Raw genomic sequence first — 24,749 nt, 5'->3', positions numbered from 1 at the left:
CGCTGTCCCTTTGTGTTCTGAGGTGTGCATCCTCAGAAAAGGTTGAGTGCTTTAAGTGAGACAAAAGTTCTTTGATGGCAGGATGTGAATTGTGGAGGAGATGATACATTGAATGGTTTTGCGCCATAGGCTGTATTTAGAAGTGTTGATTATTGTTTTGGTGTACCTGATTATTCTGTTAGGGCTTCTGTCCACCCCCCCCCAATGTTTCTTTCACACTACATTACCTGTTGTTTCATGGAACTGTGTTTTTTCCATCTTTTACAAAGGAAATGGGGCTGCTGCAGTTGGAAAAATGCCTTACTTGGTTATATTGCACAAATGGTTGAAGCCCCATGGTATTAAAGTTTAAGACACGCCTGCAAGGAGCAGGGACACTTGGAGAAGGGACACTTGTGTTGAGGGGTTTGGGAATACCTGGCTACGAGTAACACAGGTGCATCCTCCGCAAATTTGGAGTGTGTGCAGTAACTGAAAAGTTCATTAAGGGCAGGTGTGAACTGTGTGGCTGTACCACCTGATGGCGTGTTTGCAAGGGAATCCATCTTGCCATAGAAGAGGGCTGAAGCGTTCATGTACTGTACAGAAACTGTGGGAAATCCTGTAATTCTATTTACCGAGCATAGAGGAAGGGGGGTGGGATGGGGGGGCTGCGTAAACCACCCCTCTGCAAATGGCCACGTGGACCAGCAGGGCAGGGAGGATGAATGTGGTGAATGTGAATGTGGCCCCATGGCATCCATGACGATGCCGAGAACTCAGCCCGCCCTGTTCCAGGCCTCCACTAGCAGCAGAAGAAGAAGAAGAAGGAGGAGGAGGAGGAGGAGGAAGGGACGGAGCAGCCAGTTCTTTGCTGCTTTCCAAGCAGAGCCCCTTTTTGGCTGTTAGGAATCCCTCCTCTTTTTTGTTAATTAATCCCTGAATGCACCTCCCTAATGACTGAGCCAGATGTAGCAGTGCCTTTCACTTCTCTTCTCTTGCAGAGAGAATGAAAAATCCAGATAAATGTGCTTGGAATTCATCAAGCCCAGAGTCTGGCTCTTGTGGATCACTTGCTGGCTGATTCCAGAGGCTGCAAATGGTGTCATTGTACCTCCTGAAGGAGGCTGAGAGGAAGGGTGTGAACTGTGTGGCTATACCACCTGATTGCATGTTTGCGAGGGAATCGATTTTTGTGCAGAAAAGTTTGCCAATGCCCTTTTTGAGATGCAGTTTCACTAGAATGGTCACTTCTAACCTGGTGCTTTTCATAAATAAGGGGAATACTGAAGAGGTGAAATCAGAGCCTTTGAATAAGACACAAACGCAGGTGAACAGCTACATCCACACCAGAAACTTTGTGAGTCCAGAAAGTCATCCATTGGGAAGAGGCAGTTGAACTCCTAAACTGTGCTGTTGAAGGGGCCAAGCGGCATAAGGGTGTATCTTTGGACAAGCAACATCTTAATCTAAGTAACCCCTTAATGGGTAGCCAATCTAAGGGCTTTTCGAAAAGGGGTTTGATCTTGGTGCAGAAAAGGAGTGATGAGTACATATAGCTTTGCTCCTTTCCAAGCAGAGCGCCCTCTCTGGCTGTTAGGACCCCCTCCTCTTTTTTGTTAATTAATCCCTAAATGAAGCTTCCTAATGACTGTGCCTGATGAAGCACTGCCGTTCACACACACATATGTGTGTGTGTGTGTGTGTGTGTGTATATATATATATATATATATATATATATATATATGTATATGTATATATGTATATATAAAAATATGTATATATATGTGTGTTTTTTTAAAGAAACACCAGCTTAAGATTTATTATGCAAAAAGTTTTTATGAAAAGTTTTTTTAAAAAAACCACACACCAAAGTAAGTACAATTTATGGATGAAGAAATCAACCTTCCTGCCAAAAAAGGATACATGTGTGTTCTCTCTATTAGAGTTGAGCAACAAAAACCATGAGGCAAAACAGCCCTAAGACAACTCAGTTTTCATGATCTTGAAAGTCCCTTTGCTGCTTTCCAAGCAGCTTTCTTTGCTGCTTTCCAAGCAGAGCACCCTTTCTGTCTATTAGGATCCCTTCCTCTTTTTTGTTGTTTAATCCCTGAATGCACCTCCATAATGACTGCGCCAGATGTAGCACAGCCTTTCACTTCTCTTCTCTTGCAGCGAGAATGAAAAAGCCAGATAAATGTGCTTGGGATTCTTCAAGTCCAGAGTCTGGCTCTTGTGGATCACTTGCTGCCTCATTCCAGTGGCTGCAAATGGTTTCATTGTACCTCCTGAAGGAGGCATTCCTGGCTGAGACGAATGCAAATGCACCCTCAGCAAATGTGGAGTGGTTGAAGTAACAGAAAAGTTCAGTGCTGGCAGGGTTTGAGTTGTGTGGCTGCAGTTATCTGATGGGGTGTTTGCGAGGGATTCAGTCTGCTTGGAGAAAAGGAATGAGAAAGTACATGAAGATTGCGGAAAAACTTGGAATGTTTCATAATGCAAAGTACTAATATTGCCGTAATAAAACAAGACAAGCTAAGAAGAGACCCTCAGGATATTCAGGATTGAACCACACACCATTGGTGGGACATCTTTTCAGCATAGAATCCTACCATGACCAACATTTTAAATTTGGCTTGGCACCCTGTGATAATACTGGGTTTTTTTTGGTATTTTGATGTTGATTATATTAGTGTGCATTTTATATGTTAAAATTAAACATTTGTATGGGGAAAAGGTGTAGGATTTTTTACTCAGAGAGGGAAGGAGGAACAGATTAGCTAAGCATGGAAGAGGTAACCGTGTTGGACCAAGGGTGGAGTTTATGGGCAATCTATCCGGAAGACATTTGTATTTCGAGGAGTTAGTGATCTGACATGGTTACCCTTCCTGCCTTCTCTTCCTTCTCCCTCTCGATCTCCTGAGCCGTGTATCAGAAGATTTGGGATTCTTCAAGTCCAGAATCTGGCTCTTGTGGATCACTTGCTGGCTGATTCCAGTGGCTGCAAATGGTTTCTTTTTCTTTTTTTAATTTTTATTTCAAAACCAAAAAAATATAAAAGAAATGGGGCTGCTGCAGTTGGAAAGATGCCTTGCTTGGTTAGTTGGCAAAATGGTTGGAACCCCATGGTATTAAAGTTTGAGATACGCCTGCAAGGAGCACTCTGAATGTTCTGCCATTGGGGGGCAATCAAGCTGCAGAATGTGTTAGCTTTCTCTGTCCCTATGAGTTCTGAGGTGTGCATCCTCAGAAAAGGTTGAGCGTTTTAAGTGAGACAAAACTTTGATGGCAGAGTGTGAATTGTGGAGGAGATTATACATTTTAGATAGATATTTTCCTTTATGCTGGATTAGAGTTCCCTTTAGTTTTGATATTTCTCCAGCAAACCCTATTTTCCTTGTCTTTCATTCAGTTGGAAGTATTGGAGCCAGCCTATCAAATATATATGGATGTCAAAGTCCTTTCCTCTTAATTTATTAATTCCCCCCCCCACAATAACATTTTATATGTTGCCCAATTTCCCTTCATGTTTTTCTTCTTAACGGCAAAAGCTTCAATGTGTGAAATGCACCAAGGAGTTGTAGGTTCCAGGACATATTTATATTTTATCCATGGATTATATAAAGTCTGAGTTGTGTGGCTGCATCTTTTGGTAAGGTGTTGGCAAGGGATTGAATCGGGGTGCAGAAAAGGAGAAAGGACACTTGTTTTGAGGGGTTTGGGAATACCTGGCTGCGAGTAACACAGGTGCATCCTCCGCAAATTTGGAGTGTGTGCAGTAACTGAAAGGTTCATTAAGGGCAGGGTGTGAACTGTGTGGCTGTACCACCTGAAGGCATGTTTGGAACGGAATCCATATTGGTGTAGGAAAGGCTGAAGCATACATATTGCTGATGTATGTAAAGAAACTGGAGAAACCTGCAATTTTTTATTTCAAAAGGAAATATCGTACTTGAGCAGCAGCTATGAAGAGGAAAGCAGAAACTGTGGGAAATCCTGTAATTCTATTTAGATAGTATAGAGGAAGGGGGTGGGATGGTGGGGGCTGCGGAAACCACCCTTCTGCAAATGGCACCGATGATGAAGCCGGGAACTCGGACTGCTTTGCTCCAGGTCTCATTAGCAGCAGCAGCAGAAGGAGGAGGAGGAGGAGGAAGGGACGGAGCAGCCAGCTCTTTGCTGCTTTCCAAGCAGAGCACCCTTTCTGGCTGTAAGATCCCCTCCTCTTCTTTGTGAATTAATCCCTGAATGCACCTCCCTAATGACTGCGCCAGATGTAGCACAGCCTTTCACTTCTCTTCTCTTGCAGCGAGAATGAAAAAGCCAGATAAATTTGCTTGGGATTCTTCAAGTCCAGAATCTGGCTCTTGTGGATCACTTGCTGGCTGATTCCAGTGGCTGCAAATGGTTTCTTTTTCTTTTTTTAATTTTTATTTCAAAACCAAAAAAATATAAAAGAAATGGGGCTGCTGCAGTTGGAAAGATGCCTTGCTTGGTTAGTTGGCACAAATGGTTGGAACCCCATGGTATTAAAGTTTGAGATACGCCTGCAAGGAGCACTCTGAATGTTCTGCCATTGGGGGGCAATCAAGCTGCAGAATGTGTTAGCTTTCTCTGTCCCTATGAGTTCTGAGGTGTGCATCCTCAGAAAAGGTTGAGCGTTTTAAGTGAGACAAAACTTCTTTGATGGCAGAGTGTGAATTGTGGAGCAGATTATACATTTTAGATAGATATTTTCCTTTAGGCTGGATTAGAGTTCCCTTTAGTTTTGATATTTCTCCAGCAAACCCTATTTTCCTTGTCTTTCATTCAGTTGGAAGTATTGGAGCCAGCCTATCAAATATATATGGATGTCAAAGTCCTTTCCTCTTAATTTATTAATTCCCTCCCCCCAATAACATTTTATATGTTGCCCAATTTCCCCTCATGTTTTTCTTCTTAACGGCAAAAGCTTCAATGTGTGAAATGCACCAAGGAGTTGTAGGTTCCAGGACATATTTATATTTTATCCATGGATTATATAAGGTCTGAGTTGTGTGGCTGCATCTTCTGGTTAGGTGTTGGCAAGGGATTGAATCGGGGTGCAGAAAAGGAGAAGGGACACTTGTGTTGAGGGGTTTGGGAATACCTGGCTGCGAGTAATACAGGAGCATCCTCCGCAAATTTGGAGTGTGTGCAGTAACTGAAAGGTTCATTAAGGGCAGGTGTGAACTGTGTGGCTGTACCACCTGAAGGCATGTTTGGAACGGAATCCATATTGGTGTAGGAAAGGGCTGGGGCATACATATTGCTGATGTATGTAAAGATACTGTGGAGAAACCTGCAATTTTTTATTTCAAAAGGAAAGATAGTACTATATCAGAAGCAATGAAGAGGAAAGTTTTATCATATGGAGGAGGAAAGTGGGAGTAAAAGAGGGTGGGGGGAGGCAGAAAACCGCAGATGTCCAGCACATTCAAGCTGACGGTGTTGCTGCCGCAGAGGCAAATGTGGCTGATGAAGCACTGTCGTTCACTTCTCTCCTCTTGAAGCATAAACTCTGCTGATGTATGTTGAGAAACTGCAACAGAAATTGCAATGTACATATAAGAGTGTGTGTGTGTGTGTGTATGTATTTGGTTTTTTTGAAGAAACAGCAGCTTAAGATTTATTATGCAAAAAGCTTTTATGAAAAGTTTTTTTAAAAACACACACACACCAAAGGAAGTAGAATTTATGGATGATGAAATCAACCTTCCTGCCAAAAAAGGATACATGTGTGTTCTCTCTATTAGAGTTGAGCAACAAAAACCATGAGGCAAAACAGCCCTAAGACACCTCAGTTTTCATGTTCTTGAAAGTCCCCTTCACCCCAAAAAATGATGTTAAAAAACTATAATCCAAAATATACATACAAGCTGCATATATGCAAAGTTGTTGGGGTTTTTTTGTTGCCCTTTTTTCTGAGCAAATGACAGATCAGTCCACATTTGTCACAAGTTGCTGCCTTGTTGGAAGTGTGTGATTTCAGTAAGAAATCTCCTGACCAGTAAACTAGCATGAAGAATCTGAATGTTCAGAGTTTTAATAATAATAATAATAATAATCTGCCCAGTCTGACACACAAACGCCACAAAATTTCTTCTTCTGCAAAGTTTCTTCTTGTTTAATACAGCCATATGATAGTTATTGAAAAGTGGGCTTGCTTTCAACACCCCCCCTCTCCGGCCTGCAAATTTTGTTTTCAGGCCGTTGGAAGAGAATAACAGATTGAGGGCAGATAGTTGTTTCTGGAAGACCAGTCAAGGCATCAGCAACTGGCTGGCCAGACCCATGTTCTACAGTTTATCTGGAAGAGAAAGATGGTGGTCTCTTCATTACTGGATGCACAGGGTTAAAACATCTGATCCTTTCCCCTCTTCAGGTCTTTATTTTCTCTCTTCTTCTATCACCTGTCTCACTGGAGAGAACCAAGTGCCAGGATCCCACACTTGCAGTCTGTTTTAAGAGGTTAGTGGCAGAGATTCCTCTCCTCTTTTGAGCAAAGTTCGGATGCCCGCTCTGCAGCTTTTAAAGAGAGTAGGGAAGTCTCGGCTAAGGGCGGATCTTGCCCCTTCTTCGCCTGTTCCTCTGGCACAATCTGCAGGTCAAAGATATAGTCGATGATGTGCTGCAAGATTTCCACTTGGCTTTCTTTGGTGCCTTGCAGGATCCTCTGCACCAGCTCGCGCAGCTTGGAGTAGCAGTCTTTCATGTTGTAAAGGAGGTTCTTGGGCTCCTCCTGAGCCGGGCTCTGGTTTTTTTGTTTTTTGTTTTGGCAAGACTTGTCGCATTTTATTGAAGGCCTTTGCAGCAGGAGTCACTGGCCGAGGGGCTTCGTTCTGTTGTTTGTTCCCTGGGTGATGGTGAGGCTCTGATGAGAGAGGCAGCACACAGCTTGCTTCCTAGCTTATCCTGACTGATCTGACGGGGCTGATTCCTTTCATGGCCATGAAGGAGGAGAAACCAGCAGGGATTTGCAGAAGGGCAAGATTTCCTTCCTTAAGGCGGGAGAAGCAAGCAACCAACCTCGAGATACTGCCCCTTGCTTGCCAGCCTGGTTGATTCTCTATTGTGTGCACGCAGAAAATGCTTCTCTTTGCAAAAAAGCCCCATGTATATATTTAAAAAACAGAAATGCTACCTTTGCAGCAGCAAATATTTTCTGATCCTTTCCCCAGTCAAGGTCTTTTCTCTCTCCCTCCTTCTATCTTCTGTACAACTGGAGAGGACCTATGGAATCTATGACATGTTGCAAGATTTCCACGGCTGACTTTGGTGCTTTGCATGTTAAGACCCCCAAGACCTCCCCAAATAAATACAGAATTGATGCCAAATTTAGTTTAAGGTTATTGGCATAATTTTGGCCAGAATGAAAAATGAAGATAAATGTGCCTGGAATTCTTCAAGTCCAGAATCTGGCTCTTGTGGATCACTTGCTGGCTGATTCCAGTGGATTCAAATGGTTTCTTTTTCTTTTTCTTTCTTTTTATTTCAAAACCAAAAAAATTACAAACATCAAATTCAAAATCCATATTCATTTTATAATTTAAGCCTATTATATAGATTTCCTAAATTAAAATATATCTAAATACTCTAGGCTTCCATTTGTTGTATGTAAATACAAGACAATTAACAAATTATATTATAAACGATATTATTAGTTCCCATATACCCCCACTACCTTTCACCCATGTGTGATCTCAGTATTTTACTTCTTCCATCTTGTTGTGTTGTTAATAATTTAATAATTTAATAATTATTCAATTGATTTTATTATTATTTTCTTGCTTACCCCTGCATGTTTTACACATTCTCTATTAATATTTCAATTCCGGAACCATATTTTTTCATGTATTCCTTCACTCCATCGCACTCTCTAATTATTCTCTGATTTGAGTGGCCTCTAATAATTACCGTCAATTTTGCCGTTTCTACAAACTTGCTGAGTTTGTTTTGCCATTCTAATAGTGATGGGATATTCTGGCCGCTGCTTTTGTGTAAAGGAATAGATTTTTTTTGTCTTTCGGGATGTCATTAGATATTAGGCCGAAAGCTTTCATGAGGTGATCTACAGCAGGGTTGGGCAGGATAGTAGCCCAAACATACCTAGAAACATAATCAATTATAACAGAAACATATTGCTTCCCAGTACGGTTTTCTGCGAGGGACCCACCAAATCCATCCCTTTTCTTTTTTTATACTAAGCTTTTCAGAGAGGGACAGACGCGTGAAAGGGTTGCAAAACATGAGTCAAACAATAGTATGATGCAGCCTTTTTGGCTGTTAGGATCCCCTCTTCTTTTTTGTTAATTACTCCCTGAATGAACCTCTCTAATGATTGTGCCTGATGAAGCACTGCGTCTTTCTTCTCTCCTTTTGCAGACAGAATGAAAATCCAAATGATTGTTTTTCTTTTTCTTGGTTTTTTTAGATGTGAAAAATAACTTTTCTTTCAATCCCCACTGAATGAAGAAATAATAAGAACTATCAATAGGGATCATACAGACCAGCATTCATATTTCATAAAGCTCTGTTTCAACATTGTCCATTTGAAAGACGACTAGAGGTCTCAGGATCCCCTGCCACTCACGCGCACCCGGATCCACTACTCTCCCCTACTGGAAGAGCACTGGTGGTGGGGTGACTCCTCCTGGATCCTGGCGGAGGTCCAAGGAATGGCTTGTCCCACCCTCTACTGGATGGTCCCTGAGAGGCGGACCAAGGCAATGCAAGCCACCACACTCACAACACTCAACACGGTGAATGAGAGCAGCTGGAAGAAGCTCTTTAAATTCTTTCTTGCTCTTTTTTGGGAGAGTGCACGAGGTTGTTGTTTTAATTACAACAAATTCAAATTACAATATCATACAGAGACTTCTTACACACAGAATATTAGAATGGTTTCTTACCAGAAGGTAAAGAAAATATATTCTTTTTTTATTTCTTTATTGATAAGCCACTTACAAGTTTTTAAGCTATTGTTATACAAAGTTGCAGGACATGCACAATTTTCCCTCGATAGGGTTTCCTCTTTTCACCGCCCCCCATTTCTTACCTTTTCATTTTTTGCTAAGTGCAAATACTAGATTTCTCTCTCCACCTTTTAAGGCAAGTTAAATGCGACACTGCAAATTGAAAGTCCTTCTTTATATCTCCAGCACAGTATAATGTCAGTCCAGTAATTAAGAATCCTGACACAGCAAAACTCACAGTATCAGCAGCACACATTGTCTTACTTCCAACCTTGTTGTCAGCGTGTGTGCTGAGAGTTTGTGTTTTTGTGTGTGTGTGTTTGGAGTGAGTGTGCTTTCCTTGTATGGACATTGCTGCCTGCGACTTCGTCTCTTTATTAGCACCTCCAGGGGACACCAATCAATCCTAGAGTGCCACTCCTACGCACTACAGAGAATTCTGGAACACTTTTTAAAGCTTCCGGGAACTTTTATCTTTTTCTTAAAGAACCTTTTCCAAACACCCCCTCTCATTCAAACAGAACCAATACAGTATTGTAAACATATACAAAAGTATTCACACATCATGCAACACAATTCCCAACTTTATAACCAGTTGTGCATGTTGTTGCTTTCAATTATTGTCTTTCTTTCACTTAACCAAAAACTTCCATCACTGGTTCTCTAGACCAAGATAGTTGTTTGCTGGTCCTAAATATTTTACTTTGAACTGTTTCCTTAGTTGTTTTGCAAACTCCTTTTCCCCAAGAATTCTTGTAGCTGCCCCATCGCTATCACCTCTACCAGTTTGTCCCAAATGGGGGGAGGGGCGGGTATTAACATTCCAATTTCTCCTCCATCTTTGCCTCGCTGGCCAGTCCCATTTCCTTGGCTCTGTGTGGTCAAGTTTCTCAATGTGACCTAGATGTGTTCATCTACATCTGTCGCATGTCCCATTTGGCTACCTGCACCCTGAGCCAAATTAATTGTTTGGTCCCATAGGCTGGCTTAAGATGTGGTTTAAAAAAACTGAGGATTTTGCTCTAGTTTGCTCTAGTTTGAGTTGCCAATCATTCTGGCTCCTTCCTCTTGGTTAAAAGTTGTTTATTTGTTTGGAAACCTGTTATGATGAGAGTTGTAGGGCAAGGAGGAGTAAATGGGGAGCATAAGGAGCCTGGGAAGTCAGACAGCCACGCACACCCGGCATGTTCCAGCCAAAGTGCTCAGTTGCAAACACTTTTTTCTTATATGTTGTCTCTGATCCAAGTGACTGCATGGCTGCATAGGAGCTGCTGCAGGATCACACTGGGTTGATGTGACTGCATGGCTGCATAGGAGCTGCTGCAGGATCACACTGGGTTGATGGCCTTTCTGGAATCGCACACGTCCCGGAGGTGGCCATTTTTCCATAAGTGGGCACTGGCAGTTCAGTGAAATACTTGCAGGCCACTTCAGAAGTATCTTGACAGGAGTTCTTTAATAGCAGGGTTTGAGTTGTGTGGATGTACCACCTGATGGCGTGTTTGTAAGACAATCCTGGCATAGAAAGAGGGAGAAGTGTACCTATAGCTGATGTACGTACAGAAACTGTGGGAAAATCTGCAATTTTATATTTTAAAAAGAACAATAGTACAATTGCAGTACCAACTGACTGTAGATCTTGACTTGGGTTTAACTTGGGACTTTTGCCAGTGCATTTCTGAGATTCTTGTTCACAAGAATGGTCAATTTCTACCTGGTGCTTTTCATTAGGAAGGGGAATAATGAAGAGCAGAATCAGAGCCAGTTGCAGCAGTGTCAGACCATTGAACAAGGCACCAAGATAGGTGAACACCCACAGTATAACCTTTTAAAAAACTTTTTTTACTTTTATAATTTTTTTGGTACCACAATTCTTTTATTATTACCACTACTACCATCATTTTGAAGGGAAGCATTCTGTGGTTACCAATCTTGTCGTACTCCTCTTCATCTCGATATTCCAGCGGTTCTTCGCATTCCCCCCCTTTTGAGAAAAGCTCTGGGTCATCCGAAAAATTTACCTGTATGACAGAAGTCACTGGCTTCTTATGTGGCCTGTCTCTGTGTTCTGAGGTGTGCATCCTCAGAAGAGGTTGAGCGCTTTAAGTGACACAAAAGTTCTTTGATGGCAGCGTGTGAATTGTGGAGCAGATTATACATTTTAGATAGATATTTTCCTTTAGGCTGGAATAGAGTTCCCTTTTTTGATATTTCTCCAGCAAACCCTATTTTCCTTGTCTTTCATTCAGTTGGAAGTATTGGAGCCAGCCTGTGAAATATATATAGATTTCAAAGCCTTTTCCCCTTAATTTTTTAATTTCCCCCTCTAATAACATTTTATATGTTGCCCAATTTCCCTTCATGTTTTTCTTCTTAACACCAAAGGCTTCGATGGGTGAAATGCACCAAGCGGTTGTAGGTTCCAGGAGATATTTATATTTCATCCATGGTTTATATAAGACCTGAGTTGTGTGGCTGCATCTTCTGTTTTGCGCCATAGGCTGTATTTAGATGTGGTGATTATTGCTTTGGTTTTCCTGATTATTCTGTTAGGGCTTCTGTCCCGTCCCCCCCATGTTTCTTTCACACTACATTACTTGTTTTACCATGGAACTGTGTTTTTCCATCTTTTACAAAGGAAATGGGGCTGCTGCAGTTGGAAAGATGCCTTTTGGTCATATGGCACAAATGGTTGGAGCCCCATGGTATTAAAGTTTAAGACACGACTGCAAGGAGCACTCTGAATGTTCTGCCATTTGGGTGCAATCAAACTGCAGAATCTGAACTACACATGGACTGATATCCTGGTATGCACCATTGAATTTTTCTCCAAAAATCTGTGGGCCTGGTGTGACACAATATCAAATTTCATTGGACATCATTACTTTTCACACATGCATGCTTCTCTTCCCCCTTAAAATGGAAGCAAATAAATAAAGATAAGAGGAGGAGGGGAGGTTATCTCTGCTGCTGTTTCCTAACAAATATTCTCAATAGCTAAATCGTGGTTTGATTTTTTGTTAGCTGCTTTGAGCTTTTCAGAAGGAAAGGAGAGGGAAAGTACAACTACCTTTGTTTAGAATGCGGAGTGGAATGGCTGAAGTGAAAGTGATGGCAAGGCTGACAGGTTTCACCATGCTACCTGTCTGTAGTGTTTCTGTAGGCATGTTTGGTAGCCTTTCCCTGGCAGCTGTTTTGAATTCCTTTCTGGGATCTTCTAAATGCACAGTGCAGAAACATGTATATTAAGCACAATGAAGAGCAGATGAATCTAGGAATTGGGAGGTTAGCAGCAGCAGTAGCAGCAGCAGCAGCAGCGCTTCATTTCACAGCTCATTAAATAAGCAGGGTGTTTTTTTCTTCTTTTTTCCCTCCAAAAATAAGTAAAGATAAGGGAGGAGGGGAAGTTATCTGTGCTTCTGCTGTTGGCCACCTCAATATTGGGGGGATTGAGCCCCCATGGCCAGGATTCAACACAGATGGGAATGCATTTAATTTTCTGTGTTTTCCAATTATTCTTGTAGCTTCCCACCGCTATCATGTCCACCAACACAGGTGAACAGCCACACTATAAACTTATTTTTTTGTTCTAAGCTTTTGATTTTGTCAGAATGCATCTCTTGTAACTTAAATAATGGAAAGCATTCTGTGGTTACCAATCTTGTCGTACTCCTCTTCTTTCTCCTCCTCTTCATCTCAATATTTCAGCGGTTCTTCCTCTCCCCCCCCCCCTTTTGAGAAAAGGTCTGGGTCATCTGAAAAATTTACCTGCAAGACAGAAGTCACTGGCTTGTTGTGCGGCCTGTCCTTTTAGCTTCCTCTGTCCCTATGTGTTCTGAGGTGTGCATCCTCAGAAAAGGTTGAGCGTTTTAAGTGAGACAAAAGTTCTTTGATGGCAGGGTGTGAATTGTGGAGGAGATTATACATTTTAGATAGATATTTTCCTTTAGGCTGGATTAGATTTCCCTTTAGTTTTGATATTTCTCCAGCAAACCCAAAACCAGCGGCAGAAGCAGGACAAGACGGAGCGGCCAGCTCTTTGCTCCTTTCGAAACAGAGCACCTTTTCTGGCTGTTAGGATCCCCTCCTCTTTTTTGTTAATTAATCCCTGAATGCACCTCCCTAATGACTGTGCCAGCTGTAGCACTACCTTTCACTTCTCTCCTCTTGCAGAGAGAATGAAAAATCCAGATAAATGTGCTTGGGATTCTTCAAGTCCAGAATCTGGCTCTTGTGGATCACTTGCTGCCTCATTCCAGTGGCTGCAAATGGTTTCATTGTACCTCCTGAAGGAGGCATTCCTGGCTGAGACGAATGCAAATGCACCCTCAGCAAATGTGGAGTGGTTGAAGTAACAGAAAAGTTCAGTGCTGGCAGGGTTTGAGTTGTGTGGCTGCAGTTATCTGATGGGGTGTTTGCGAGGGATTCAGTCTGCTTAAAGAAAAGGAATGAGAAAGTAAATGAAGATTGTGGAAAAGCTTGGAATGTTTCATAATGCAAAGTACAAGCTAAGAAGAGACCCTCAGGATATTCAGGATTGAACCACACACCATTGGTGGGACATCTTTTCAGCATAGAATCCTACCATGACCAACATTTTAAATTTGGCTTGGCACCCTGTGATAATACTGGTTTTTTTGGTATTTTGATGTTGATTATATTAGTGTGCATTTTATATGTTAAAATTAAACATTTGTATGGGGAAAAGGTGTAGGATTTTTTACTCAGAGAGGGAAGGAGGAACAGATTAGCTAAGCATGGAAGAGGTAACCGTGTTGGACCAAGGGTGGAGTTTATGGGCAATCTATCCGGAAGACATTTGTATTTCGAGGAGTTAGTGATCTGACATGGTTACCCTTCCTGCCTTCTCTTCCTTCTCCCTCTCGATCTCCTGAGCTGTGTATCAGAAGATTTTTAATGCTGGATGTTTTTAGATATGCTCTAAGCCCCCCAGAGTCCCTTGGGAAAGCCAGCCAAATGGGTGGGGTATAAAGATGATGATGATGATGGTGATGATAATTTATTTATACATATAGCTGATGTCCATACAGAAACTGTGCACAAACTTGCAATGTTTATATTTTAAAAGGTGAATACAACAATCACAGTTGCAAACCCTTTCTTTTTGCATGGTGCCTAGTCACTGATCTAAGTGACAGCGGACTTCTGTATAGGAGCTACTGCTGGATCACACTAGGTTAATGGCATTCACTGTGCCATCAACCCAATATTTTTTTAAAAAGATCCCCCCAATGTTGGGTGGAATTTAGTTCACAAGAATGGTCAATTTCAATCCGGTGATTTTCATAAGGGGAACAGTGAAGAGAGAAATGAGAGCCGGTTTCAGCCTTGTCAGCCCATTGAACAAGGCACCTTCATAGGTGAACAGCCACATCCACACCACAAACGTCAGTGATTTCACTAAAAACAATTTTAAAAGGAGCCCTAAGATATGGCCATGGCTGTTGTAAAAGTTACGAGTCACTGCACATTGTTTTTGTCATTGTCTTTTCTTAGCCATCTGTTATCAGGCCATCAGCTACAGGGTCATACAATGAAAATATTTTTCTATGCTCCTATATTGGGACAAAAAGAGAGAGGCACTAGTAGTTTTTTAAACAAACTAAACAGCTAATATTATCGTCCCTTGGTAAAACCAAGTCACCCCATGATTTCTTAGACTAAAAAAGCACTATAAATCAACATTTGTAAGGGCAGTACAGAACTGACCAAGTGTGAAGGCTGGAGCACTTAGAAGTCACGCACACAAAATGTAAGCCACAAAGAGCAACGTGAAGGTGTTTCCATGAGATGGCTACCTTTGTGCCGCAAGGTATAATGTGCATATTGGTTGGCATTCCAAACCATTCTTCTCCATGGCACGGCCAAGTTAAAAAAACAACCACCACCAAGCCTGCAGCACCTCCTGTATGGCAATTATGTGTGCCAGCTCTCACGATCCCATTTCTCAGAAGCAGTCATTTGATGAATACAATGCAAAGTCTCTGAGGTTTATGAGGCTCGTGCTGATCCGCTGCCTAGGCTTTAAGTTGCACCTCACTGGGTGGCAGTCTATGTAGTTTTCTGCCGCATTGCCCCTTCTAGACAGCCTGGAAACCATGTGATTCAGCTTGGACCGGATGGCAGAGTAGTGGAATTCCCTCTCCTTGTTCAGCTTGCAGAAATCGTCTGCCCTGTGGTTGGCAGCATAGTCTATGGACCTCAGGGATGTCAGGAGCCCGTAGAGCTTGCCCAGGAGCAGTGGGAAGACAGTGAAGAAAGCAGCCGAGCGCTAGATGAAGTTGAAGTGGCCTTCCAAGAAATGGGAGATACTTCTTTAGATAGCAGCCTATGACTGTAAAACTTAGATAAGGGCACATGACTTGTGGGGTTGAGGTTTGTACTTCACCCTGGGGTTGTAGCTTGGACGTTTGCTGAGGGGTCAAGAGGTGAGGAATTTGAGTCTGGTCCTTCCACAGGTTGGGAAGAAGGAGGGGGGAGGCTGTCCCCAATCTGAGAACAGGACAGCGCTTCCTTCTCTTCCCTCCTTCTTCACCGCCCCCTTATAATATGCATTTCCCTCCACAGCCTTCCCAGTCATTTTGATATTTCTCCACGAAACCCCATTTTTCTTGTCTTTCATTCAGTTGGAAGTGTTGGAGCTAGTGTGCCAAATATATAAGGATTTCAAAGTTCTTAATTTATTAATTTTCATTAGATTCTGCAACTCATTAGATTCTGCAAATAGCAGGAGCATGAAGAATTTATTTTTTCCGTTTCTGTTTAAAGCAATCTATAAATAAGGACATTTAATGAACCACATCAAGAAGTCATTCAAATAAGTTTGCAGGCTGCATGCAGTTCCATGCTTTCTCTTGTTACTGTTTTTCTTTTTTAAAAAAATAATAATATCACAGAGCCCAAGAGAGAGTCTCAAGGAGGAAGTATCTCTTTGCTTCAGTTTCACGTTGACTCCTGAGTTGTTTGGTTCACACAAGTGCTTGTTCCAACGGCTGCTTCGCACTGCAGATCTGGAAGACGGGATTTTGCTGTGCAACACTTTCGTGGAAATGTCACTTACTGGCAACATTCACTGGGCACTGAGAGAGATAAAAAGCTGCAACCCAGTGACCGCCTCGATGGTACACGGGGGGGACCCTGCTCACGGACCTGCACTGGTTCCCACCATGCAGGGGAGAGGGAGAAAAAGGACAGAGCCATAGCACTCTGACTGGGGATCCTTGCCCAGGGAATACGAGATGCCAAACTGCACCCACATCCAACGTCTGGGTTGACATTCACCAAGTACATCTTTCTGCATGCAAGCATCCTTGGATCCTGCCCTGTAGCTTTTCCGGCTAGTCCTTTATTTAGATATGGTGTGTGACTATGGGGTTTTTGGGGGGTGGGTGGGGGCGAGGCTGTTCCTCTTTTCTTTTCCCATGTGAAGTACCAAAAAAAAAATATTTAACCATTTCCCCCTACGTACATGTTGAAGTAGAATCGATAACTGGTTACCGTATGTACAAAATCTTTACAGAATTATTCTATCTTGTAGCTTTAAAAAATATAAATATGGATATTGTTCAAGACAGCAGGTCTCTCATTAATATTTTAATTAAGCCTTCATTATTGTATATCCGTCATTATTTTAACAACTGTCAGGTGCTCAGAGGGGGGAGGGGGGCAAGACTCTTCAGCAGGGACAGCTTGAGTTTATTTATAATTAGCTACTGACCTCCCTCGTAGAACCTGCTGGCAGTCTCTTCTGCATCTTGCTTGGCCACAAGAATCCAATGTATTCCAAACAGATTTAAATCATGATCTCCGGGAGAAGACGAAGAAGAAAAAGAAATCTTTCCGTGCTGTTTATTCCCCACCCCCACCCCAACATTAATTTAAAAATAATAATTTAATCCTCCCTCAATTCTTTAACTTTTTTTAAAAAAAAGTTAAAAGAGGTTTCTGATTAAATAATTATGAGAAGAAAAGGTTTGATGCAGCCGCGTCTGGAAGGGTCAGAGCGAAGATGCTGGTGCGGGAGGTCAGCTGGTCCCGGTGGCTGATGGAGGTTCTGCTCCCTTTCTGCTGCTAAGCACAAAGTCCGTGGGGAGGCTCTCCAGAAGGCACTTGAGCTGTTCCTGCCCTAGCTTGATCTTGTCGTCCAGCTCTCGCTGTTCTATGAGCAGCCCAGATTTCATCTTCATGAAATGCTGGCAGTCTCGGAGCTGCTCCCCCGAGAGGTAATTGCATAGGATGTCCAAGACCACGTTCTTTCGCCGGTCCAGGTTCTCCTTCAGCTCGCAGCCAGCATCTTCCGCTTCTTGTTTAGAGAGCTCCATTCTTGGTTATCCACATCCTCACTGTCGCATGTCCCGCTCGGCTCCCTATGGCGTGTGTCTCTTGCAGCTGATGGTGGCTGTCATTTGCTTCCCCATAACAACAACCCAACGGGGGATGTTGGCCCCCTCAATATTGGGGGGATTGAGCCCCCATGGCCAGGATTCAACCCAGATGGGAATGCATTTTATTATCTGTGTTTTCCAATAATTCTTGTAGCTTCCCCACCGCTATTGTCTCCACCAGTTTGAACCAGATTTGGAGGGGGGAGGGTAATTTATTATATACATACTTTGCTTTCAGACTGCACTTCAAATGTGCAAAAGCATACACTCTGACAGCACCAAAAAAAGCAATAAGGTTAACAGTTTTTACCTGATTTGTCACATTGTGTTAAACACAATGAGCTTCACAAAAAACAGAACATGGAATCTAGAAGGATCCTCAGTTATATGCTAGCACTTGATTGTAGTACTCTGACTCATCAAAAGAAATAGAAATCCAACATAGGCATCACAATTAATTTACTAGTCTCTTCAAGACTGTATTTTCTTTCCAGTGTTTTGGTCTCCTGCTATATATGTAGAAATACACTTTGAGCTAAATAATTTACAGAAAGCCAAAGCCAAATAAAAATTAGTTATGCTGGGTAAAAATCGGGGGTTTATAAAAAATAAGATTTTCTACATAGCTTCCCCACCACTATCGTCTCCACCAGTTTGCCCAGATTTGGAGGGGGGGTATTAACATTCCAATTTCTCCTCCATCTTTCTTCCTCTCCCCCCCCCTTTTGAGAAAAGGTCTGGGTCATCCGAAAAATTTACTTGCAAGACAGAAGTCACTGGCCTGTCCTTTTAGCTTCCGCTGTCCCTTTGTGTTCTGAGGTGTGCATCCTCAGAAAAGGTTGAGTGCTTTAAGTGAGACAAAAGTTATTTGATGGCAGGATGTGAATTGTGGAGGAGATTATATATTGAATGGTTTTGCGCCATAGGCTGTATTTAGAAGTGTTGATTATTGTTTTGTTTTCCTGATTATTCTGTTAGGGCTTCTGTCCACCCCCCCAATGTTTCTTTCACACTACATTACCTGTTGTGCCATGGAACTGTGTTTTTTCCATCTTTTACAAAGGAAATGGGGCTGCTGCAGTTGGAAAAATGCCTTACTTGGTTATATTGCACAAATGGTTGAAGCCCCATGGTATTAAAGTTTAAGACACGCCTGCAAGGAGCACTCTGAATGTTCTGCCATTTGGGTGCAATCAAGCTGCAAAAAGTTTTAGCTTTTTCTGTCTCTATGTGTTCTGAGGTGTGCATCCTCAGAAAAGGTTGAGCGTTTTAAGTGAGACAAAAGTTTGATAGCAGAGTGTGAATTATGAAGCAGATTATACATTTTAGATAGATATTTTCCTTTAGGCTGGATTAGAGTTACCTTTAGTTTTGATATTTCTCCAGCAAACCCTATTTTCCTTGTCTTTCATTCAGTTGGAAGTATTGGAGCCAGCCTATCAAATATATATGGATGTCAAAGTCCTTTCCTCTTAACTTATTAATCCCCCCCATAACATTTTATATGTTGCCCAATTTCCCTTCATGTTTTTCTTCTTAACACCAAAGGCTTCAATGTGTGAAATGGACCAAGGGGTTGTAGGTTCCAGGAGATATTTATATTTTATCCATGGATTATATAAAGTCTGAGTTGTGTGGCTGCATCTTCTGGTCAGGTGTTGGCAAGGGATTGAATCTGGGTGCAGAAAAGGAGAAGGGACACTTGTGTTGAGGGGTTTGGGAATACCTGGCTGCGAGTAACACAGGTGCATCCTCCGCAAATTTGGAGTGTGTGCTGTAACTGAAAAGTTCATTAAGGGCAGGGTGTGAACTTTGTGGCTGTACCTCCTGATGGCGTGTTTGCAAGGGAATCCATCTTACTATAGAAGAGGGCTGAAGCGTTCATGTACTGTACAGAAACTCTGGGAAATCCTGTAATTCTATTTACCTAGCATAGAGGAAGGGGGGTGGGGTGGGGGGCTGCGTAAACCACCCCTCTGCAAATGGCCACATGGACCAGCAGGGCAGGAAGGATGAATGTGGTGAATGTGAATGTGGCCCCATGGCATCCATGACAAAGCCAAGAACTCGGCCCGCCTTGTTCCAGGCCTCCACTAGCAGCAGCAGCAGCAGCAGCAGCAGCAGCAGCAGAAGAAGAAGAAGAAGAAGAAGAAGAAGAAGAAGAAGAAGAAGGAAGGGATGGAGCAGCCAGCTCTTTGCTGCTTTCCAAGCAGAGCACCCTTTCTGGCTGTTAGGATCCCCTCCTCTTTTTTGTTAATTAATCCCTGAATGCACTTCCCTAATGAGTGCGTCAGATGTAGCACTGCCTTTCACTTCTCTTCTCTTGCAGAGAGAATGAAAAATCCAGATAAATGTGCCTGGGATTCTTGAAGTCCAGAATTTGGCTCTTGTGGATCACTTGCTGGCTGATTCCAGTGGCTGCAAATGGTTTCTTTTTCTTTCTTTTCTTTTTTCTTTCAAAACCATTTTTTTTTACAAAGATCAAATTCAAAATCCGTATTCATTTTCTAACATAAGCCTATTACATCGATTACCTAGATTAAAATATATCTAAATACTCTAGGCTTCCATTTGTTGTATGTAAATACAACACAATTAACAAATTATATTATAAATAATATTATAGGTTCCAATATACCCCCAGTCCCTGTCACCCATGTGTGATCTCAATATTTTACTTCCATCTTTTTGTCTTGTTATAATTTAATAATTATTCAGTTGATTCTTTTATTTTCTTGCTTATCCCTGCATGTTTTACAAATTGTCTATTAATATTTCAATTCCGGAACCATATTTTTTCATGTTTTCCTTCACTCCATCCCACTCTCTAATTATTCTCTGATTTGAGTGGCCTCTAATAATTGCCGTCAATTTTGCCATTTCTGCAAACTTGCCAAGTTTATTTTGCCATTCTAATAGTGATGGGATTTTCTCCCCCTTCCAGTTTTTTTGCAATCAATATTCTGGCAGCTGTTGTTGTGTAAAGGAGTAGATTTTTCTTGTCTTTGGGGATGTCATTAGATATTTAGCCGAAAGCTTTCATGAGGTCATCTACAGCAGGGTTGGGCAGGATAATAGCCCGAAATCTTTTACAAAGAACTTGTTTTGCCATGGAACTGTGTTTTTTCCATCATTTACAAAAGAAATGGGGCTGCTGCAGGTGGAAAGATGCCTTACTTGGTCATATGGCACAAATGGTTGGAGCCCCATGGTATTAAGTTCAAGACAAGCCTGCAAGGAGCGCTCTGAATGTTCTGCCATTGGGGGGCAATCAAGCTGCAAAAAGTTTTAGCTTTTTCTGTCTCTATGTGTTCTGAGGTGTGCATCCTCAGAAAAGGTTGAGCGTTTTAAGTGAGACAAAAGTTCTTTGATGGCAGGGTGTGAATATGAAAGAAACCCATTGTTTCTGTATACAATGCTAATGTTACCATGAACAAAACTTTTTATTTATTTTTTGTTTATTGGTTTAGAAACATTGTTTGAAGCTCTGCAGCATGCAAATGATCTACAGATGGATACATTGAATGTTTCCCATTCCTCTACCTCATCTACGACTAGCGGGCCATTTCCCTTGCCAATCCCACTTCTCTGTGAAGTTATATCTCTCGATGTGACCTTTCACTTCTGTCGCATGTCCCGCTTGGCTACCTCTGGCGTGTGTCTCTTGCAGCTGATGGTGGCTGTCATTTGCTTCCCCATAACAGTAACCCAAAGGGGGATGTTGTCCCCCTCAATATTGGATGGATTGAACCTCCATGGCCAGGATTCAACCCAGATGGGAATGCATTTTATTATCTGTGTTTTCCAATAATTCTTTTTTAATTTTTTTTAAAACATTATTTTATTTTCAATGCAAAATCATTGTATAAACTAGCATTTTTAAGATCAAAACCTTTTAAAAAAGTATTGAAAGTACCCTTATAAAAAGAGTACTAACAGAATTTAAATAAACCCATGTCAGCATTTTAGTTGATTAGGTTAATATTTCGTATACTGTAGCTAAACCAACTAAATAACTTATACCATGAGATGAATACATAATTTTACAGTTTCACATTTAAAGTTGTTTTCTTTAGAGTGCAGCATAGTACAACTTTCAAAATAAATATATCTTTAAATAACATTACAATTAAGGCACAATAGCATTAACCCTTGAAGAATTGCAATCTCAACAAGCAGTCTCATGAGAGACCTATGCTTTTGTAACAAAAATTACAAATATTAAATCCAAAATAATACTGTATAAACAAGAAAGAAAAACAAAACATACAAAAAAGAAAGAAAAACAAAGTAAAAAAAAGACAAAAAGCATACATCTACAAATAAAACCATATCATCATTCTAATCTAATCAATACATACATATACACATATTGACTTTCTTCCTTTGTTCTAAGACCTCAAAATTTTTACTCTTACTGTATTGTTTTGTCTAATGTAGATTACTTCCATCTTTGTACATTAACCCTGTAAAGCATCATTCATTACATATCGATAAGCTTACTCCAGAACAGTGTTTTTTCATATACTCTTTAGCACATCACCATTCTTTTAATAATTTCTGGTCCGATTGTCCCCTTATGAATGCTGTGGGTCTTGCCAGATTTATATATTCACAAAATTTAATTTGACATTCTTTCATTGATGGAATTTTTCTTCCTTTCCAGTTTTTTGCTATAAGCATCCTGGCAGCTGTCATTGCATAATGGAATACTTTATAAAGGAATACTTTTCTTTGATTGTCGGGAATATTGTTTGTGATTATACCTAAAAGGAATGCCTCCAGTTTTTGACTGAAAGATATTTTAAACATCTTTTTGATTTCTTCATAAATTTCATTCCAGAATTGTTTAATAGGTCAGCATTCCCACCACATGTGAAACATTGTTCCTATTTCTTTTTTGCATCTCCAGCAGGTATTTGATTTTAATTTGTAAATTTTAGCCAATTTTACCGGAGTTAAGTACCATTGGTACACCATTTTCATGAAATTTTCTCTGATTGTATAACATGCCGTAAATTTAATATCACATTTCCATAATATCTCCCATTGGTGCAGCCGAATTACGTATCCTATATCACACGCCCATTTAGTCATAACTTGTTTTACTTCTTCATCCTTTAACTCCAATTCTAATAATAAATTATACATTTTGGATATATTCTTTTTTGAGTTTTGTAATAATACTTTTTGTAATTTCATTCTTCTTTTTCAAATCCTATTTCTTTATCCTGATTGAATATTTGGGCAATTTGGTGATATTGCAACCATGTGGTGCAGTATTGGGTCACCTTTTCGTATGGTCTTAGTTTTAACTGGCCCTGTTCCTCTTTTAGGAGTGTCTGGTATGTCGCCATTCTTCCGATCGTATTTTTCTTTTTAACCAATATTACTTCTAACGGTGAGACCCGCCATGGGGTTTTCGGTTCTAAAAGCCTTCTATGTCTCACCCAGACCTTATATAATGAATTTCTAATTACATGACGTCCTCTGCCCGAACCTCCCTTGGTCATCGCGGTGGTCCCTTGTAGTCATACTCCTGCCGTCTAGTCTGCGGGGCTGCAACAATGGAGTGACCCACTGGGGGATACTTTTCCTGACATAGGAATCCTCCCTGGGGACGACCCGGCACCCACTCGACGGCTTGGCCAGGCAAAAGCTCCATTCCCCTCAGCTGGGCCATCGGTTCTGAACTTGACTTGAGGGGTTGAGGTTTGCGCTTCACCCCTGGGTTTAACTTGGGACTTTTGCCAGTGCATTTCTGAGATTCTGGTTCACAAGAATGGTCAATTTCCACCTGGTGCTTTTCATTAAGAAGGGGAATAGTGAAGAGCAAAATCAGAGCCATTTGCAGCAGTGTCAGGCCATTGAACAAGGCACCAACAGAGGTGAACACCCACACTATAACTTTTTTTTTTTAGTACTAAGCTTTTCAATTTTTTGTACTAAGTTTTTCAGAGAGGGACAGGCACACGAAAGGGTTGTGAAACACGAGTCAAACAATAGTATGATGCAGCCTTTTTTTTCTGTTAGAATCCCCTCTTCTTTTTTGTTAATTAATCCCTGAATGGACCTCTCTAATGATTGTGCCTGATAAAGCACTGCATCTTTCTTCTCTCCTTTTGCAGACCGAATGAAAATCCAAATGCTTTTCTTTTTCTTTGTTGTTGTTTTTTTTGGATGTGAAAAATAACTTTATATTCAAGCCCCACGGAATGAAGAAATCATAACAACTATCGATAGGGATCATACAGACCAGCATTCATTTTTGATAAAGCTCTGTTTCAACATTGTCCATTCGAAAGACGACTAGAGGTCTCAGGAGCCCCTGCCACTCACACGCACCCAGATCCACTACTGATTAAATTCTTTTTTGTTCTTTTTTCTGAGAGTGCACAAGGTTCTTGTCTTAATTACAAAAAAATCAAATTACAATGTAATACAGAGACTTTTTACACACAGGATATTAAAATGGTTTCCTATTAGAAGGTAAAGGAAAAAAATGATTTTTTCCTTTCTTCATTAATAAACCACTTATTCGTTTTTAAACTGTTGTTATACAAAGTTGCAGGCCTACACAATTTTCACTCGATAGGGTTTGCTCTTTCCCCCGCCCTCCTTTTCTTATCTTTTCTTTTTTTGTAAGTGCAAATACTAGATTTCTCTCTCCACCTTTTAAGGCAAGTTAAATGTGATACTGCAAATTTAAATTCCTTCTTTGTATCTCCAGCACAGTATAATCTCAGTCTAGTAATTTACAATCCTGACACAGCAAAACTCACAGTATCAGCTGCACACATTGTCTTACTTCCAACCTTGTTGTCAGCATGTGTGCTGAGAGTTTGTATGTGTGTGTTGGGTGTGAGTGTGCTTTCCTTGTATGGACATTGCAGCCTGCAACTTCTCTTTGTTTGGACTGCCAGTGGACACCAATCAATCCTAGAGTTCCAGTCCTACGCACTAAAGAAAATTCTGGAACCCTTTTTAAAGCTTCCAGGAACTTTTATCTGTTTCTTAAAGAATGTTTTCCTAACACCCCCTCTCATTCGAACAGAAACAATACAGCATTATAAATATATACAAAAGTATCCACACATCATACAACACAATTCCCAACTTTATAACCAGTTGTGCATGTTGTTGCTTTCAATGTTTGTCTTTCTTTCTCTTAACAAAAAACTTCCATCACTGGTTCTCCAGTTATTTGCTTGTCCTAAATATTTTACTTTGTTCTCTTAGTTGTTTTGCAAACTCATTTTCCCCAAAATTCTTGTAGCTGCCCCTTCACTATCACCTCCACCACTTTGTCCCAAATAGGGGGAGGGGTATTAACATTCCAATTTCTCCTCCATTTTGCCTTGCTAGCCAGTC

At 41.1% G+C, this 24,749-nt stretch overlaps 2 protein-coding genes and 1 long non-coding RNA gene across 6 annotated transcripts in view; 1 reads left to right on the top strand and 2 right to left on the bottom strand.

The window, feature by feature from the left end:
* The window catches only part of LOC128406456 (uncharacterized), a 54,200-nt gene extending 45,065 nt beyond the window's left edge, over nt 1-9,135 (bottom strand). Inside the window, exon 1 of the long non-coding RNA XR_008328501.1 lies at nt 9,057-9,135. This is a non-coding gene — a long non-coding RNA (uncharacterized LOC128406456). The remainder of the gene's footprint in view (nt 1-9,056) is intronic.
* Nucleotides 1-24,749, top strand: part of LOC128406444 (probable G-protein coupled receptor 34) — a 228,847-nt gene that overhangs the window by 126,997 nt on the left and 77,101 nt on the right. The gene's annotated exons all lie outside the window — the stretch shown is intronic.
* Nucleotides 6,210-6,945, bottom strand: LOC128406449 (DNA-binding protein inhibitor ID-3-A-like). Its single transcript, XM_053373857.1, is given in 3 exon segments — nt 6,210-6,754; nt 6,842-6,911; nt 6,913-6,945. Coding segments are annotated over 3 exon segments (387 nt in total). The 3' UTR covers nt 6,210-6,470.

The sequence above is a fragment of the Podarcis raffonei genome, chromosome Z, assembly GCF_027172205.1.
Source record: "Podarcis raffonei isolate rPodRaf1 chromosome Z, rPodRaf1.pri, whole genome shotgun sequence".
NCBI lineage: Eukaryota > Metazoa > Chordata > Lepidosauria > Squamata > Lacertidae > Podarcis > Podarcis raffonei.
This window is presented reverse-complemented; position numbering and strand designations above follow the sequence as displayed.